Source organism: Sceloporus occidentalis, unplaced genomic scaffold (genome assembly GCF_023333645.1).
Source record: "Sceloporus occidentalis isolate IW3139 unplaced genomic scaffold, rSceOcc1.0.p SCAF_6, whole genome shotgun sequence".
NCBI lineage: Eukaryota > Metazoa > Chordata > Lepidosauria > Squamata > Phrynosomatidae > Sceloporus > Sceloporus occidentalis.
In genome coordinates this window covers 91,885,911-91,905,257 of record NW_028316986.1, presented here as the reverse complement: position 1 = coordinate 91,905,257, position 19,347 = coordinate 91,885,911, and the positions used below count along the sequence as shown (strand labels likewise).

The 19,347-nt window shown below is 40.9% G+C and overlaps 1 protein-coding gene and 3 non-coding genes across 4 annotated transcripts; all 4 read left to right on the top strand.

The window, feature by feature from the left end:
• The first annotated feature begins 6,909 nt into the window (after positions 1–6,909).
• On the top strand, positions 6,910–13,088 carry RPS12 (ribosomal protein S12). The gene is made up of 6 exons (XM_089530349.1): positions 6,910–6,952; positions 7,102–7,145; positions 10,322–10,438; positions 11,422–11,524; positions 11,799–11,900; positions 13,001–13,088. The coding sequence occupies exons 2-6, from the start codon at positions 7,132–7,134 to the stop codon at positions 13,061–13,063; spliced, it is 399 nt and encodes a 132-aa protein (XP_089386475.1). The 5' UTR covers positions 6,910–6,952; positions 7,102–7,131; the 3' UTR covers positions 13,064–13,088.
• LOC149311098 (small nucleolar RNA SNORD101) lies at positions 11,016–11,093 on the top strand. The gene has a single exon (XR_016281816.1). It is a non-coding gene; the product is annotated as a small nucleolar RNA SNORD101 (small nucleolar RNA).
• On the top strand, positions 11,641–11,729 carry LOC149311097 (small nucleolar RNA SNORD100). The gene has a single exon (XR_016281825.1). It is a non-coding gene; the product is annotated as a small nucleolar RNA SNORD100 (small nucleolar RNA).
• On the top strand, positions 12,654–12,787 carry LOC149311096 (small nucleolar RNA SNORA33). The gene has a single exon (XR_016281824.1). It is a non-coding gene; the product is annotated as a small nucleolar RNA SNORA33 (small nucleolar RNA).
• Positions 13,089–19,347: the final 6,259 nt, after the last annotated feature.

The window sequence follows — 19,347 nt, the reverse complement described above, 5'->3', positions numbered from 1 at the left end:
CTACTCCAATTCATTCATGTTTCAACTCCACTGTAAAATTATTGCTCCTGAAAGCTTTCCACGGTACTTCCAGTCAGCAGGAGATCTGAGCCGCAATCCTAAGCATACTTAACTTAGAAGCAAATCCCATTAAAGTTAATAAGATTTTGTCTTCCACGTGTGTATTTAGGATAGGAATGCCTGTCACATTGACACCTTCATCCTGATAATACTTCTGCACCAATTAACCAAGCTGTAGTATAAAAGAGCACATAATGCATGCTCTCTTAATACTAGTATGGCTACATGAAATGGGAGGCAGGGTTCCTGTACCTTTATTTGTACAGAAGAGGAAATTTCAGCAGGTGTAATTTCTGCTAAAATTTCTTCTTCTGTACAACTATATGGACAGGAGCTCTGGTCTCAGTTTCATGTGGCCATCCTACTTAACACAGTATTATTAATACAATTGAAGTAGCCCTTTATAATTAAAGGTAATTTGGTTAATGGATCTCCCCATTCCCATTTAGACATGTACACAGGATGACAATCCATATTATTTATCCATTATAAATGTTTATATATGTTTAGCCAACCAGCTTTATTCAAAATTATAACAATGATAAAGTTTAAAAGAGGGCATGTGTATTCTGATAGTTACTTTATTGGGTATTTTAAATATTATGGAAGTAGTTGAATAATATGTTCTGCAGTATAAAAATAAGGCACATTTTATTAAATCAATGTATTGTAAAAATCATTCCAGAAGACACAGAACTTCGCTGTTTTCTTATTTTATGTTTTTTGAAAATGTGTTTGTTGAGAATTGACTGCTTAAATTTGATCAGTTAAGCAGATATAGCCAACCTGTGGCCGCACCAGATGTTGTTGGACGACAACTCCATCAGCCCCAGCCAGCATAATCAGCAATGAGAAATTATGGGAGTTGCAGTCCAGCAACAGCTGGAGTGCCCTAACTCTTGATTTGCCTACTCTGGATTTGAAGATACTGTACAAGTTGACCTCATATATAAGTCAAGGGAAGGTTTCAGGCTCAAAATCCTGGATTTTGATATGACTCGGGGATAAGTTGAGGGTAAAACTTAGGGGGTTATAAGGAAGGATGGAAAGGGGGAAATACCACTTCTGTCCCTCCTTCTCCAGACCTCTCCCAACCAATTCCCAGGTGCTGGAGGAGAGGTTTTATCGGATTGAGAAAGGAAGCAAGCAGATTTAAATTGAGAGTTGCTTCCATAGGAAGCAAAGTCTTGCAAAATGGACTGGAGAGATGATTTTAAATGGAGAGGGTTTTTTTGATAGGAAGCCAGGTCTTGCACAACGGATCAGAGAGAAAAGCAAGTGGATTTAAATTGAGAGTTTTTTCCATAGGAAGCCAGGGCTTGCAAAACGGACCAGAGAGAGAAACATGTAATTTTTAAATGGGGAGTTTTTCCGATAGGAAGCAAAGGCTTGCAAACAGACTGGATAAGGAAGGAATTGGTGTTCAGTGGAGTTTGGGGCATCAGGCTTGCTTGCTTTAGGACCTTTCTAAGCATTACTGATTTATTGACCCTTATATAAGTCTACACAAAATGTTAGGGTCAATTTTGGGGCATAAATTTCTTGACTTATAGTCAGGAATCAGATTATTCAGTCCAGTATAACTACCCATACTTTGATTCTGGACTCATATTCTTCCCTATGCATTAACATCTGCAACCTACCCACATCTGCACTACAAAGTGAGAATTATGTATCTTGCTCTGAAATACAAGGTAGTACAGAAATGTTATTATAACTCCTGTATTTTGATTCATCTTTGTAAAATATTTTTTAATTTTTATTGTAAGCTGTGTTGAATGTTTTATAGGAAGACAATATGAATTTTGATAAAACAAATGTGATGTTTAGACAACAGAAATCAAACCAACTTTGAATGCAAGAGTTAAGCGTCTTAGTCCTCTATCTCATCTTTTCTTCCCCTCTGTCTTTTTTATTTTCCTTTGTCCTTTCTGTTCATCCCATACTCCCTCCCCTTTCTCTTCCTCTATCCTTATGCTTATTCAGTCCTCCCCCCTGCCCTGCCTACTTGAGGTTTAGAGTGTCTTGCCCAAGTACTCTAAGGCTGCATCCACAATGCAGAAGTAATCTGGTTTGATGCCACTTTAACTGCCATGGTTCAATGCTGACAGTAAGAGCTCAATGCTATGGAATTCTGGGTTTTGTAGTTTTGTGGGACATTTAGCCTTCTTTGTCAGAGAGCGCTGGTGCCTGAACAAACTACAATTCCCAGAATTCCATAGCATTGATCCGTGGCAGTTAAAGTGGTGTCAAACTGAGTTATTTCTGCAATGCACACTAAAGAGATCATTGCTGAAGGAATGAATATCCTGGCAATATTTATGTTGGTTTTGGTTAGGGAAGTTTGCCACCTAATGACTGAAAATGACACTGCAGACTACAAACAGTTTCTAATAACCTAAAATTAGTCAATCCATTTTAAAAGGAAATGTTTTTAATCTGCATGCCCATAGAGTCCGTTAATATCGATGCCAAGTTTCAGGTTTCTAGATTTTATCATCTTTGAGTCATTGGCTGGCATCCTGTATTGCTATTCCAGAGTAATCTAGAGTTATCTAGAACTGAGTCCCAGTTCTGGGAAAAGAGCTCATTACTACTACTACTACTAATAATAATAATAGATCTGTAGCTGCTCCATGTTCACTAACATTGTGTAGTCATGATCACGGCACTATTGTCATGATCGTAAATGCCCATCCCAACCTGGACAGCAGCTACTCTGTAAAATGGAGGTCTGTTTTGCTGGTGGCCTGGGTGTAAGAGGATGGCGTTTCCATCCTCCTACTGCCAGCAAGTGAGGTTGTGACAGGAGTGTGGGTGCAATTCCTTGTCACAGCCCTTCTTGATGTCTGGAGGGGAATGGAAAAATGCCATCCTCCTGTGGCCTGATTGACAGCAGAACAGACCTCCATTGCTTGGAGTGACAGCTGCCTGGTAGAGTAGGTGTGGAAGGGGTTGAGTCAGGAGATGCTTAACCAAGCAGGTAACCCATGCATAGCAAATATGATATGTATAATATGTATAATATGAGCCATCTTCTTTATTTTAACTAATATTCTGATTTATTTTTAATCTTAGGGTTTAACTACAGCCTCCCTGTTTTATGTAAAAATGAAAATGGGACTTTATCACACCGGGGGAAATCAGGGGTTTAAAAAGGTATTTTCCTGGGACAGTCGCACAATCGCGGTAAAGATTTTTATATGTTGCGCTTAGAGAGGACTTATCCCCGGGAAGAACCAGGAATGCTCCAGCAACAACCCATTCATGGGGGAAATCCTGTGAATGATTTGTTGCTGGAGCATTCCTGCTCCTTTCCAGGATAAATCCTCTCTAAGTTCAATGTGTGTGAAAATATTTGCTGCAATAGTGTGGCTGTCATGGAAAAGTGCCTTTTTAAACCCCCGATTTTCCCTCGTGTGATATGGCTGTGTTTGTTCAAAGGCAAAGCAGTCTAAAAGAAAATGGTATTATTTATGTTAGCACTGGATTTTATACTGAAGCAGTACTGATGTTTTATGAACCCTTCGTTTTTGGGCACAGGTCAACTTTTCCAACTTCTGTCTAGGCACATACATGCACAGGATCAGCCTTAGGGAATTATTTAGTAGTAAAGTTGATTTCATTTAATGAGACTTACTTCTGAGAAAGGATGCATGAGGTTAAATTGTTACACCCTCATTTTTTGCATTTCAGATTATATTAATGAGCTCAATTCTGAGGGTTTGTTTGTTTTACTTAGAATTATGTGTGGTTTAGTGGTTTGAGTGTTGGACTATGACTCTGGGAACAAGTTTTGATTCCCAGTTCAATCATGCAATCCATTGAGTGACCTTGGGCAAGTCACTCTCTCAGCTTCAGAGGGAGGCACTGGCAAACGTCTTCTAAACAAATCCTGCCAAGAAAACCCAGTTTGCCTTAGGGTTGACATAAATCAGAAACAACTTGAAAGCACACAACAACAACAGCAACAAATACTGCTGAGTTCAAAGTCTTTATTTTCTAATAAACACATTTAGTATGGAAGTCATATAACCTGATTATATGGATGTACGTTTTGAAGGAAGATCCATGTCACAATCTTAAAGGTGAACCTAAGCTCAAACATTTAAAAGTGGAGAACATAATTCTCATTGTTCTCCCATGACAAGTCACTTACTATATATACTCATGTATAAGTCTAGAAATTTTAGTCAAAAAATTGACCCAAAAAACCTGGCTTGACTTATCCATGGGTCAAAGTAAGTACTGTACTTTAACTTTCTCTGAATAGAGTGGTAAAAGGTGAGTGCTTAGTCCATCCTGGGAGCACGAAAAAGAAGCAGGGATCCCCTCTACACTCTCATCCATCCAGCCTTTAGGGTGAGCACAAGCAGTTATGCCTGCCAGAGTTTTCGAAGTTCTTTGGCATCATTTTCCTTTTCATCAACCTTTACATCCTTTGTTACATGCCCCTAAGTACCCTCAACTTATCTATTGGTCATATCAAAAGCTACAATTTTGTCCCCAAAACCTGCCCTTGACATATACATGAGGTCGACTTATAGTTGAGAAAAGCGCGTTACACACGTGCCTAAAGTGCGTACTAGGGTTACGAAGGGGCGTCACTTCCTGACGCCCCTCAACCCTAATATGGACTGAGTCTGTACAAAATGATGGTGCCCGTCCACACGGGGACCACCATTTTGACGTCACGGATGCGTAGCGTCCAGTCGCCACATGGCGGAAGTGACACCACGAGTGTGTGACTAGCGCCTTGCGGCGCCACTTCCGGGGCACAAAAAGCGCCATTTTGGCTCTTCTTTTTTGCTGCGTCCGGGAACCGTGCGGTTTGGCCACTGCGGTTCCCAGACCCAGCAACTGGCAGCGGTGGCAGACTGTCGCTTTTAGGCAGTCTGTAACGCGCCCAAATATGGTATTTATAAGACTGTTGTGTTTTAACTCCCTAGCTTTGGCTTCAAGGAAAGTAATAGTGGCACTGTATTCTGTTTTGGTCAGGCCCCACCTGGAATATTGTGTCCAGTTCTGGGCGCCACAATTCAGAAAGGACATTGAGAAACTGGAGCGTGTCCAAAGGAGGGCAACTAAAATAGTGAAGGGTCTGGAAACCAAGCCCTATGAGGAACGACCTAGGGAGCTGGGGATGTTTAGCCTGGAGAAAAGAAGGTTAAGAGGTGATATGATAGCCCTGTTTAAATATTTGAAGGGATGTCATATTGAGGAGGGAGCAAGCTTGTTTTCTGCTGCTCCAGAGACTAGGACCCGGAACAATGGATGCAAGCTACAGGAAAAGAGATTCCACCTCAACATTAGGAGGAACTTCCTGACAGTAAGGGCTGTTTGACAGTGGAACAAACTCCCTGGGAGTGTAGTGGAGTCTCCTTCTTTGGAGGTCTTTAAACAGACGCTGGATGGCCATCTGTCAGAATGCTTTGATTTGGATTTCCTGCATGGCAGAATGGGGTTGGACTGGATGGCCCTTGTGGTCTCTTCCATCCAACTCTATGATTCTATGGTTCTCCAGCTGCCACCTGGTTCTGATAGACATTATTATTATTATTTTCATTTATTTGTACCCCACTCTTTTCCTAGAACTCGGACTCTGTTGTTCCTTTTAAACTGGTACCTGAAATTGTTCTTTCTCTCCCTCCCTCCTCCCTGTCCTCTTTTTCTTGTCTGTCATGTTTTATAGGTTGTATGCATCAGGGCGAGGACTGTTTTACTTTTAACTCTTTAAACAGAAGCTGGATGGCCATCTGTCACGGGTGTTTTGAGTTAGATTTCCTGCATGGCAGAATGGGGTTGGACTGGATGGCCCTTGTGGTCTCTTCCAACTCTATGATTCTAATATTTGAAAGGACTTTGGGAGCCATTTGTTTGAAGAGCAGAGTGCAAATGCTTTGAAGAAATGTGTGATAATTTTGTAGAAACTGAAATGTGCTTAAAGCAGTTGGGCTGCTAATATTGTCGACACTTTCTATACTGGAAGGATTAAGTGCAGGGTGACCAGATGTCCTGCTTTTCCAGGAGGAATTTCAAAATGCCCTCCATTTTGAGTAGGACTAAGAAACATTAACTGCTATTTATGAGTATTTTTAGCTTTTATTTGGTGATGTCCTACATTTTGCAGTGCCTTGTCCTCCTTTGCGATGAGGACATTGGTCCACTTGATTAAGTAGGCCCTTCAGATGCCATTGGAGTGTCACTCCCAGCATCTCTTAGCACTGACTGTAATGCCTAAGGTTGATCAGGGTTTAGCAAAACCAGAGCCACACAGTCCCTTTCCCTGGGCACAAGGCCATCAACTTGTGTGTCTCCTGGGCTGCATCTGCACTGCAGAAATAACGCAGTTTGACACCACTTTAACTGCCCTGGCTCAGTGCTAGGGAATCCTGGGATTTGTCGTTTGTTGTGGCACCCGCGCTCTCTGTCAAAGAAGGCCGAATGCCTCACCAAACTACATTTCCCAGGATTCCCTAGCACTGAGCCAGGGCAGTTAATGCGGTCTCAAGCTGGATTACTTCCCCAGTCTGTGTTTTTGGGCGTTAAACCTAGCCGCCTCCCAGCCTCTGGGTCCTGAAGGCCCAAGTCCGACCGCAGGAACTTAGACGCCTATCCCGGATCGGGGGGGGGGGGGGGGGCAGAAAAAATATAGCCGCGCTTTGTAGACTGTCCCGAAAGAACCCAGGGACGCCTCCCACAGCTGCCAGATTCCCGCAAAGTCCGGAGAGCGAGGATGAGTTGCCTTTGCTCTCAGGCGATGTGGCTAGACGCCTCTGAAGGCCGCGTGCTGGAGGGGAAGGGGAAGGCGCTGGGGTCCTTGGGCGCTCCATAAAGCGCCGCCGAGGCCCCGCCCCTTCCTTTCCAGCAACGGCTGCGCGGAGGCTGCGAGGTGAGTCTGGCGCGCGCTAGGCCTCGGCCTTTGCAACGCTGCCCTCGCTCTTCAAAGCGCAGGCCGAACGGCGGAGGGAGGAAGAGAGGGAGGGAGGCGGGCGGGGGGCGCCTTTTCCTCTCTTTTGACCCACTTTGGTCTTGTTTCAGCGACCCCGGGCGGGAGCGTCACCACCAACCATGGCCGAGGAAGGGTAAGTCGCCTCTGGGCTGCTAGGAGACCGGGCTAAGAATGGAGATGCAGCCACACTGGAGAGCGCTTTAACTCTTTGTTTGGCCGAAGGCTATGGAATTCTGGGAGTTGGAGTTGGTTGTGGGGCCCAGAGCGGAGCAAACTCCAACTCCCAGAATTCCATAGCAGAGAGCCAGACCAAGAGTCAAAGCGCTGCCAAAGCGGGTTATGTTTCCAGTGTGGATGCAGCCCAGTATCCCACGTGCTCACTTCCGCGAGTGAGAAGAAAGTTCATCTCTCCCTCCGTCTCCGGCCAAGGCTTGCAACACGTGGGCAGGAGAATAGCACACTGCGCTGTTGATCTAGGATCATGGAATCACAAGAGTTGGGAGAGGCCACAAGGGCCACCCAGTCCAAGCCCATCCTGCCATGCAGGAACTCACAGTCAAAACATCCCCATTGGCAGATGGCCATCAGCCTCTGCGTAAAGACCTCCACTACACAGGGAGGGAGTGTCTTCCACTGAAGAACAGCCCTTACTCTCAGGACGTCCCTCCGAATGTTGAGCTGGAATCTCTTTTCCTGCAGCTTGCATCCATTGCTCCATTGGGTCCTAGTCTCTGGAGCAGAAGAAAACAAGCTTATTCCCACCTCAATGTGACATCCCTTCAAGTATTTAATCAGGCCTATCATATCACCTCTTAACCTTCTCTTCTCTAGGCTAAACATCCCCAGCTCCCTAAGTCGTTCCTCATAGGGCATGGCTTCCAGACCCTTCACCATTTTAGTTGCCCTCCTTTGGACCCCTCACTTTCTCCACCTCCTTTTTGAATAGTGGGGCCAGAAAACCCCTTGATAGGGTCGCCATAAGTCAGCAGCAACTTGAAGGCACACAAGAACACCAAGAGCTCTCTGGGGGGAATTCTCAATGCTGGGTTTCTTGAGCCAGTGTTTTCTCATCCCACTGACCCCAAAGGGATCTTATGCCACTTTCAAGACTTAATGCCCAAAACACACACTGCAGAAGTAATCCAGTCTGAAACCACTTTAACAGCCCTGGCTCACTGCTAGGGAATTCTGGGAACTATGGTTTTGTGAGATGTTGAAACTCCTCTGTCTGAGAGCTCTTGTGACTTAAACTACATTTCCCAGGATTCCCTAGCACTGAGCCAGGGCTGTTAAAGTGGTTTCAGACTGGATTATTTCTCTTTTGGACCTAAGTGAAAGAAGCTGGTAGCAGGAGCTTTTTTAGTCTTCAGCCTACCAACTCAAGGGCATGTTTCATAGAATCATACATAGGGCTATGCACTCAAACCCCATTCTGCCATGCAGGAATACACCGTCAAAGCATTCCCAATAGGTGGCCTCTTTAAAAATCTCCAAAGAAGGAGACTCAAACACACTGAGTGAGTGTGCTCCACTGTCGACTTAATGGAGTCTCCACACCAAAATAGATTTCAGGTTGATGACAGTGAAACAAAACTGTTCAGTTATTCTTTTTTTAAGAGGAAGTAGTAGTAGTAGTACAGGTACAGATTGACTCTCCTTTATCTTGAAATCAATAAACAAAATACTTCAAAGGCCAAAACTTTAGAATCGTAGAGCTAAGAGAGACCCCAAGGGCCATCCAGTCCAACCCCATTCTGTCATGCAACTCCCAATCAGAGCATCCTTGACAGATTGCCAGCCAGCCTTGGTTTACTAACCTCCAAAGGAGGAGACTTCACCTATCTCCTGAGATGCATGTTTTATAGAATCATAGAGTTGGAAGAGACCACAAGGGCCATCCAGTCCAACTTTCTGCCATGCAGGAAGACAAAATCAAAGCATTCACAACAGTTGTTCATCTAGCCTCTGTTTCAAAACCTCCAGAGGAGGAGACGCCACCACAAGTTGGCAGTATGAGTTTGCATGCATCAGCTGGTCTCAAAAGTGCTGCGGTGTCCCTTTGCACTCTGATTCCCCAGACTAACACAGCTATGTTTTTGAATTCTTCCATAGGAATGGACTAGTTAAACTTTCTGAATTTAAGGTTTAATTTAAGCTGGGTTTTTTTTAGCCCATTTGTCCTTAAACTAGCCTAACCAAATTTGTAGATATGATGATGGGGGTGTTTATTAAAGTTATTGATTGCAGGAGACTAGAAAGGAGTTTCTTCCTCGTGTTCAATTGTGTCCTGCAAAATCAACAATCACCCACCTACATAGGGACAAGAGATTTATTTATTTATTGTTTATTGTGGTGTTTTTGGGCTATGTGGCCATGTTCTAGAAGAGTTTCTTCCTGACGTTTTGCCAGCATCTGTGGCTGGCATCTTCTCTTTATTTATTATTTATTTACATCTTTTATATGCTGCTTTTCTCCCAGGATGGGACCTAAGGTGGCTTCCAGAGGTAACAATAACTTACAGTAAAGTTTTGAAAACAGTTTAAAAAATCCCCCACATTAAACATCATAAAATCATTTCGTTACTCGAGTAACTTACATTAAAGTTTTAAAAACAATTAAAATTTCTCCACATTAAACACTATAAAATAATTAGGTTGTTTTGAGTACTCAAATGATTACCTTGAATACAGTTTTCTATTGTCTGGTAACTTTGTCTCAGAAACTTTATTGTAGAATGGGGGGAAATGGCCTGGAAAGGGCAATTACAGCAATCGGGGTGTTTGCACCTATTTGCTGTGAGAAGATAATGAAGATATTAAAAGCATAGTCAGCTTTTTTGTTAGAAGAGGTTGGGTTTCCATGGCCATTCAGGGATTCAAATCCTGATATCCCAGAGTCATAGCCCAGCACTCAAACTGCCACACCACTCTGGTTCTCTGTCATTACTTAGCACAATAAAAAGGCAATGTAAGGAACTGACTACTGTACATGAAAGTTGCTTGTTAAGTTAATGAATAAAAGCATATTTCAATACTATTATATCAGTTGTTGCACTAATAGGTGCTGTGCTTTTGAAGTTACAATACTGATTTGTCACTATTAATAGTGCATTACATGGACATAGGTATGATTCACAGTGGTTCCCAACCTTTGTCTCCATTTGTTTTGGACTTCAGGTCCCAGAAGCCCCAGCAAACTTGATAGTCAGACATTGCAGACACTGAAGTCCAAAACATTTGGATGACTAAAGTTGGGAACCATTGCTCTTAAGATTCACAACACAATTATATGTGCTTTTTTATTATCTAGCATTGCTGCTGGAGGTGTAATGGATGTCAACACCGCCCTTCAAGAAGTGCTCAAGACCGCACTCATCCACGATGGATTAGCTCGTGGAATTCGAGAAGCTGCCAAAGCCTTAGACAAGTAAGTGCTGAATAGTATTGGTGAATGTCTCCAAATGAAAGTTGTCTTTTTGATGTCCTGCTTTTGTTGTGAGTTTGTTGCTGTCACATAGGTAGCACAATTAAAGAGGCAGACTTCAAAGTTTTTGCAAAGTCAAACGTGCAAGGAAGTGTTAAGAAAAGAGATTATAGAGAATAGTTATACAGAAAGACTTAAGGCTTACTGATCTTGATAGTCTTCAGTTTTCTATGTGAACATAAACATTCGCAAAATAAGGAAAATAGATCACATGCATCTGCAATTCTCCTTCTGTATTCTTCTGATGGGACATTGTTTTAGAGCAGTTCCTTTGGTGCTATTTAGCTTATTTATTACTGGTTTGTTGTGATGGGAAAAAAAAACTTTTTCTCTTATTTCTCTGAGGCCCATGTGCTCCATTTAAGGACCACAAAAAATGGCATGGCAGGTGATGATCTTGTTCACAATACAACAAGTTATTCAAGGTGGTGAAATCATGAACACTTTAAAGAATTTCAGAAGGATTGATGAACTAATAAATATGAATCCAAAAGGTCAATTGAGAGGTGAAAACTACAGCGTTTGAATGATGACTGTATGAAATATGTCGGATACCCCTTCACTCTGTTCATGAGTGAAAATAATAAGTCTGACAAGCCTGTAGATTTAAATTTATTACATGGAAATTTCTTGAAGGCACAACAACCACAGGCACAAGACTGCCCTGTGTAGTTTGAACACTTCAGAATGGTTGTGCTAAGATTACTTCATTCTGAGTGGTAATTCAAAAAATGTTTTTAAACCTGTTACTGCAGGTGTGTAGACCTTGTGGGTGGAAGGAAAAGAAAGTGGAACATTGACTCAGGATGGTTAATTTAAAAAATTACTTTTAATCCAAGCTGTTACGTTTCTATTTCTTGTCAAGATTGATTTGCCGAGGTGCTTGTATAATTGATACAGCCTTATTTGACATTTTACTATTTTAGACGCCAAGCTCACCTTTGTGTTCTTGCATCCAATTGTGATGAGCTCATGTATGTCAAACTGGTTGAAGCCCTTTGTGCTGAACATCAGATCAACCTGATAAAGGTAACGATTATGAGCTAAAGTAGTAATTATGTAAGTCATATAAAAATGTTGACGGTGTATATAAAACAAGCATTATTAGCTTAAATTAGTATGACTTTTGTACTATACACACTTGTGCTATACAATGATGACAACATGGCTCCCTCTACTGAAATTGTTGAGGAAAACAACCATAAACGTTACCCTTTATGTCTGAGTGTATAGCTTGTTTTGATTTTGTTTGTACTGTTTTCTATCTTGTGTATTTCTAACTGAATGAAAACGTTTTTGACAGGTTGATGACAACAAGAAGCTGGGTGAATGGGTAGGTCTCTGCAAGATCGACAGAGAAGGAAAACCTCGCAAAGTTGTGGGCTGCAGTTGTGTGGTTGTGAAAGTAAGTTGACAAAAAGTTTTCTTGCATTAAAATGGGTGATTATAGGGTAGTGGCATGCACTGTATAGTATACTGCGTCTTTACAATAGTTGCATACATTTTTGTCTCATGTCACAGTGCTTCAATTTGTTTAATCAATTTCTGACCATTTTAATGTCTGTTAAGCAGCACAGCACATGTTTCATTAACTGGGGATATATGAGAAACTATTTCAGATAATAAATATATAAGGGCTGTGATGGGTGGTGAAAGGGAAGTGGGGCAAAAAGGAGTATGTGTGAGGGTGTTAAATAGATTGCAGCAATTTTTCATAGAGTTGAGTGTAAAAATTTGTTTCACTTAGAAATAAAATCAGAGTAAATACTGTGTCAGAGGCTGTATTTTTGGCTGAGAATATGTCCTGGAAATCGTTGAAAGTTTATTTCCAATTTTGACTTCAAGCCTTTTTAGTATTTGGAAAAGGGTTTGGAGTTCATATAAGTGTTAATAGGGAAAGTGCTGCTCTGAGTATTTAGTGAAACGTTTTGCCTGATTTTTTCAAACGGGAAAGGGATACATCCAGAAGGGATGAGGGAGTTTGAAGAAAGCAAGAAGGGCTATAGGGTCACATAATACAGGAGCTGCCCTTTCTCCACTCCAATACTAAATGCTTCCAAAATGTTAATTGAAAGGCAGATCATATGTAATAACTGGAAACTTTAAAATGATGTTTGGAACAAATATGCATTTGTATATAGCTTTGTGTACTGAGGTTATGCCAGTAGAATGACTTCTGCTTAACCTTTTAAATGTTACGCAGAAATGTAAAATAATTCTGGCAACAATAAAGCCAGGGTACGAGCCTTGAAGACTCAGTAGTCATTGAGGTCCCAGTAAATGGCTACACCATTGTTTTGGGTTTTAATTTACTTTATTTTGTTTGAATGCCTGCTTCAAGTCGAGTTTTGAAGTGTGAAAGGTTTCCATGTATCCATGTAAAACAAGCAACTTGTTTTAGTGTTTTGTCTGATATTTGTATGCCTTATTGGGGCAAGTGTTAGTAAATTACCCACAGTTTTTTGTCAGAAATGTTTGCAATATTAATATGTTGTCTCATTGTAGGACTATGGCAAAGAATCTCAGGCTAAAGATGTCATCGAAGAGTACTTCAAGTGCAAGAAATGAACAAATAAAATACATTTGAGCCTGACAGTGTATATTGATTTATTTCTAGCTGTAAGCATAGGCAGTGGCGAAGTGTGAGTTTTCTAAAACTTCCAGAGTACCAATTTGTAGGGAACTGGGCTTAAATACATTAATTCAAAGTGATACTGAAGTTGGGTCAGGACTTCACAAATGTATAAAATAGGAATGCAAAGTTGAGGAGGAGAATCTGGTGAAAATTGGTTTTAAAAGCAACCATTTTCCTCAAAACGTATGTGGCACCTGTATAAATAGATGTTACTTACTTAAAGGTAACTTAAGCTTGTGCCTCTGCCTTATTCATATTTTTCTGTAGGGGGAAGGGTCCTATGGCAGGTTGCCACTCTTATTGCTCAGAGATATCCTGTACTTAGGTTAAATAAAAGCTGTCTGCCTGAGTGGATGAATGGGATAAATATGCCTGATTTACCCATCAGAAGTACAAAAGTGGTTAAGATTTTATCACTTTATTTTGTCTCCTAATTCCTGCCTCCAAAACAAAGGGTGACTTATCTATGAAAGTTAAGAATACTAGAATCTTTCCCTATGGATAATTTTATGCAGCATTCTCTAGAAATGGCTAGGCAGTAGCTGAAGATTTTTTTCCAAAGCAGTCTGTGCTGTTCATTGAGCTTATTTTCTTCCAAGTCCTGAGAGGCCTTGGGAATATACTGGAACATGGCAGATCCCATAGGCCCAGGTGGTCTGTTGCTCTAGTACAGAGGTTACATAGTTCAGAGGTACTTGGGAAAGCAATTGCAAAAAAATACAAGGTGTTTCGCTTACTGGTATCTACAGGGCATGTTATGCCCCATGCATCAAAAAGGTTTGCCCTCTTTTGTTTGGGGGAACTTTTGCCCCCCTTGGGTCATCTTAGGCCTGGGAAAGACTTAAGAATTCATATCCTGTTTTAAAATCTTCCAAGTCTTAAAATGGTCTGGGAGCCCTACAATGTAGCAAAAATGCCTTTGCTTTCCCTAGACGGTATTTGGAGCAAAACAAATTGTTTGGGGGTGATCCTTTTAAAGCCTTCTGGGTTAATATGACTCCCTAGCTATGAGGAAAACAGACAAGTGCAAAAATATATAATTGAATTCTAAAGTTAGGATTGTCCATACTGTTGTATTTCCAGTTTCTATGTATGGTTATGAGAGCTGGACAAGGAAGAAAGCTGATAGGAAGAAAATCTAGTCATTTGAAATGTAATATCCGGTGAAGAGTTCTATGGATACAATGGACTGCTAAAATAATAAATGAGCGCTAGAATAAGTCAAGCTTGAATGTTTGGCTTGTTCTAGCACTCAAGGGGGTTGGGGAGAGGCTAGCCATGTCAGTCATACAGCCATACAGCATACAATGACTGTATAGCAATAGCAAATACATTTCTCCACCACTTAGTGCACTTGAGTTTTGATTTTGTGATTTGGGAAGTTCTTGTACAAGTTCTTGTACTAGATTTGGGAAGTTCTTGTACTAAAGTGAGACTTGTACTTTGGCCATATCATGAGAAGACATGACTCACTAGAAAAGACAATGCTTGATAAGGTAGAAGGCAATATGGATAAACTCAATGAAGGAAGGCACAGCTTTGAGTCTGCAAGACCAGAGCAGGGCTGTTGGTGACGGTGACTTTGAGATCTTTCATTTATAGGGACAGCCATAAGTGAAAGTCAACTCGATGCAGCAAAGCCTGCAATTGCCCACCCATACCACCCTGTCTTTTTTCATGGTTTCCAGTAATCGAATCTGGTTAGCCATCTGGATAGCCATTGCCAGGTAGCGGGGAAAGTAAGGGATAAGATTTAGGCACTGCAGATCGAGACTTAACATCAAGTTATGTTCTCCATGGCTGTGTTAGAACAGGTCTAACATTCACAAAAGAGAAATGGGAGCATTCCTGCTGGTCTTCCAAAGAACCTGAGTAAGCCTTTTGAAAGATTTTTTTTTGGTGGGGGGGAGTTACAAAGCATCATTCAGTTCTTTTCTTAGAAACTGTTTTTCAATAGCCTTTCTGCTGGCTATCACATCAGTATTCAGCTATTAGAAATAAGTATTCGAGACAGTGGAACTGTACTTTCTGAGCATATTGTTCCATCAGAACCTGAATTCCTATGGTCAATTGCTCTGACAGGAGCAGTTACTACAAACTACCAACTCTGCCAGTGTGCTGTGGAAACAGGTGATAGTTTTCTGCTTTATGGCTGAGGAGCCTCAGAAAACCCAACTTGTCTGGATTTTTTGTGATATCAGACAATAAGGATGTTCAAGCATTTAGTGAAAGCCAAAAGTGCCTAGAGCTGTACAGGGATAGAAGAAGCTCTTATTATCTTGAATTCCACACGTAAAATACACTCAGTCATAATGAAGACACCATAGTAGTGAGGGTACAAAAATGGAGATATGTTTTGGATTTTCTTAGGATGTTTGAGTATATATTCATGGAGAGTTTTATATAATATAATAATACAAAGATCAGCTGAATTTCCACTGGTATAGAAGCAAATTTCAGAAGACTTACAATATAGGAATACAAGTCTGTACATGGTTACGTTCAGGGAAAGTCATACTATGTTCAGTGACATTTATTCAGAAAAATACATAGGGTTGTGGGCTTACTCTTACTAAAGTGGCAAATATAATGTATTCTGCCTGGCAGTGACTTTCATGAGACAGTCCATCAATTTTATGAAGCATGATGATGATGATGATATGTTGGAGAAGCATACTAATACAGATGTCTTGTATTAGTATGCAGGAAACAGTTTGATAGTCTGTGTATTTTTAATCAAACTTTAACACTTGTGTTTGTGTTGGTACATAAATAGTCCAACTTATTTTGATCATTTTCATGTTACAGCTGAAAGCAGCTGCTACGAGCCCGAGCCCCGTTACTTGTAATGGGACTCGAGCATATGCATCTTTTGTTTTATGCAGGGGGGTCAGAACGGATCCCCACGTAAAACAAGGGCACACTGTAGAGTAATGCTATTTAGTGGTATGTGATCAATGTCTGGGCATAATTTTAGCTCTTCTAAACTTCTATAGTTTGTTGGCCACTACTTGAATAATAGCCCTTTGCATATCTGTCTCTCCAGTTATCCCAAAAGATGGGATGTACTGTATGGCTAAGAAGGAAGAATAGAAATCTATCTAACTTTCCAGCAATAGGGCAGGTTATTGCTTCTTGCCAAGACTTTTCTCAACGTGGCTACTTGCTTGCCATTTCAAACTGGGTGACTAATGTCAAAGCTTTACACTTTATGCAAATTGTAGTGATGGGAATTCATGTTGCCAATGTTCCATGGGAGCTGGATCTGTTACTGACTTTAAAATCCATTATCATGCAGGCTGATTTCATTTCCCATTAAATTTCCCACTATTATATGCTAATATGTTTTGCAGTCACACCAGTGGCAAGGAGTCAGAGACTGTGAGCAGGAAAGCAGTACACTGGGCAAAGAACTTGGTTGTTTATTCCAGCCATTCCTTTTAAGACTTTTCTGTTCTTGCCAATGAAGGAATATAGTACTATGGTGGTAAATATCAAAATCCTTTGCATTATAGGTAGTCTTTACCTGTTGATTACCTAATGGTCTAGCCATGGTTCACTTGGTGGCTGATGAATGCAGTAGTTACCAAGCCAGCTCTGAAATCATTAAATTATTGTTTGAAATAATTAAATTACCTGTAATAGTGAAGTGACCAAATCAGCAGATAACCCTAGCTGCTACTAAAATGGACCTATTGTATCAGTGGGAAGTTGGTAGTCAACAAAGTTCAGTTGATTAAATGGGTATATTCTAGTGGAGACTAATAATTAGATTTGGGCCAAAATTATTCTAGATGGCAGGAAACTAAGCCAACTACAGAGACGTCCAAAAGGTCTCTAAACCACAGAAGACTTTGAATCAAGATAGTACAGTTAACCTTCCTTATCCACGGATTTGTTATACACGGATTCAAGCACACATGGCTTGAAAACTTTCCAAAAGAGTATACATTCCAAATAGCAAACTTTGATTTTCCATTTTATATATGGGACACCATTTTGCTCTGCCATTATATTTAATGGGACTTGAGTATCCACGGATTTTGTTATTCACGGGGGATCCTGGAACCAAACCACAGCGGATAACTAGGTCCGACTGTATAAATACATACTGTCAGATTGTGAATTTCAAATAGGTCAAAACCACAGTGGTGTCTATGTGACTTCAAGTAACAGGTCTAGTTCTGGTACAGTATGAAGAAAAAAATGTCCAAAGATGATGAACCAGCCTCTTAAAAACTGATGTTGAAAAAAAAAAAGCCTGCACTTTTGTAACAAAAAAAGTGTTACACTTTAAAACGTGATGTATTAACCATGGGTTCTACAAAAAGCTTTTCAATAACACAGGAATTTTTTTTTAATGCCATGCTGCTTCTCAGCAGTACAGTTGAATTTTTTCACTTGCAACTCTGTGCATGTTGAAGTAACTATCTGACTTCTTCGGCTTGCACCAAACTGATAATTTCATCTAGTCATACAACTTCAACAAATAAAGTGGTAAGCACTTAAGCATTTTGGGGTGGGGATATATTTTCTCAGGACCTAAAGATCCATGTGAGCTTGGCCTGGTATGCAACCCCATTATTGTGTGTGTGGCTTGGATGGACAAAAGAAAGTCTACTTCTGGCCTATGGCCATTTTGCACCTTTTCACGAGTCTGTTCTGCCCCCTTTCTGCACCGGTCTGTAATTTAAACAGATTTTTCTGTATTTTTTTCACCAGACACATATTCTTATACATATTTTGTTATGAGTATGTAAAGAGATATTGTAGCACCTTTGAGATGAACTGAAAGAAAGAAATTGGAAGCATGATTCTTTCTTTCAGGTCCAAAACACATTGTAGAAATAACCCATTTTGAGACCGCTTTAACTGCCCTAGCTCAATGTTAGGGAATCCTGGGAACTGTAGCTTGTTGTGGCATCAGAGCACTCTGAGAGAAGGCCAAATGTCTCACAAAGCTACAGTTCCCAGGATTCCCTAGCACTGAGCTAGGGAAGTTACAGCGGTCTCAAACTGGGTTATTTCTGTAGTGTGTCTTGGCTTCACGTTAGTCTCAAAGGTGCTACAATATCTCTCTACATAATGATTTCACAGACTAACATGACAATACCTTTGGATATTTTGTTATGGTTTGTGCTGACAACTGTATCAGAAAATAGAAATATAAACACTGAACAACTACAGTGGAACCTCGGGATACGAAATACCCGGGTTACGAATTTTTCGGGACCCGAAAAAAACCCATAGGAAATTATTGATCCGGGTTACGAAAGTTTTTTCGGGTCCCGAAAAAACTTTTGGTGCTTTTCTGCGCGATTTTACACCAAATCGCGGCTTTTCCCCATTAGCGGCTATGGGGATTCGGCTTGCGAAAGCCGTTCGGGTTACGAAAGCGGCCGCGGAACGAATTAATTTCGTAACCCGAGGCTCTACTGTATTATGAACAGCATATTTGCAAAAGTGAGAATATCTATTTGAATTAATATGTGGACTAAACAAAAGTCTCAAACATCTGTAGTCCAAATTATACTTCACATGCTTGCCTAAATGCCTAGAGCCATTTGAATCACTTTGACTTACCATCAACAAATAGATTCAGTGGGTCTTTTGTTATTGTCTGGCCTCAAGTCATTTCTGACTTTAGGGGAAATATCAGGAGAACCTATCACAGAGTTTTCTTGGCCAGATTTGTTCAGTTTTGCCTTCCTCTGAGGCTGAAAGAGTGTGACTTGTCCAAAGTCATCCAGTGGGTTTCTGTGGCCAAGAGAAGATTTGAATCCTGGTCTCCAGAGTATTAGTCCAACACCCAAGCCACTACACCACTACTTTTGGGTCTGTTCTAATTTGGGCCTAACTAACCATTATGCCTGAGCTCCCAGGGTAATGACAGTTCCTTCTTCATTTTAACTGCCACTGCCTCTGTGAGGGAAAAGAGCAACCAGGAACCAATGAACTTAATTACATCTCACTATCCCCTTTTCCTTGTGCGTCATTTCTTATTTAGATTATAAAACAGAATGGGGGACTATCAAAGCCACTCTGGGAACCCTTGGGGTTGATGGGCAGGGTAAGTAAATCAAGCAAATAGGATTCCAGCCAGTCTCGAAAACTTTGCAGCTGAAAACATCTGTGAATTTGTAAAGCCATGTAGCTCAGTAACATGAGAGTATGGTCAAGTGTAAAGTTAATGTATTAGTTTCCTTTCATTAATGAG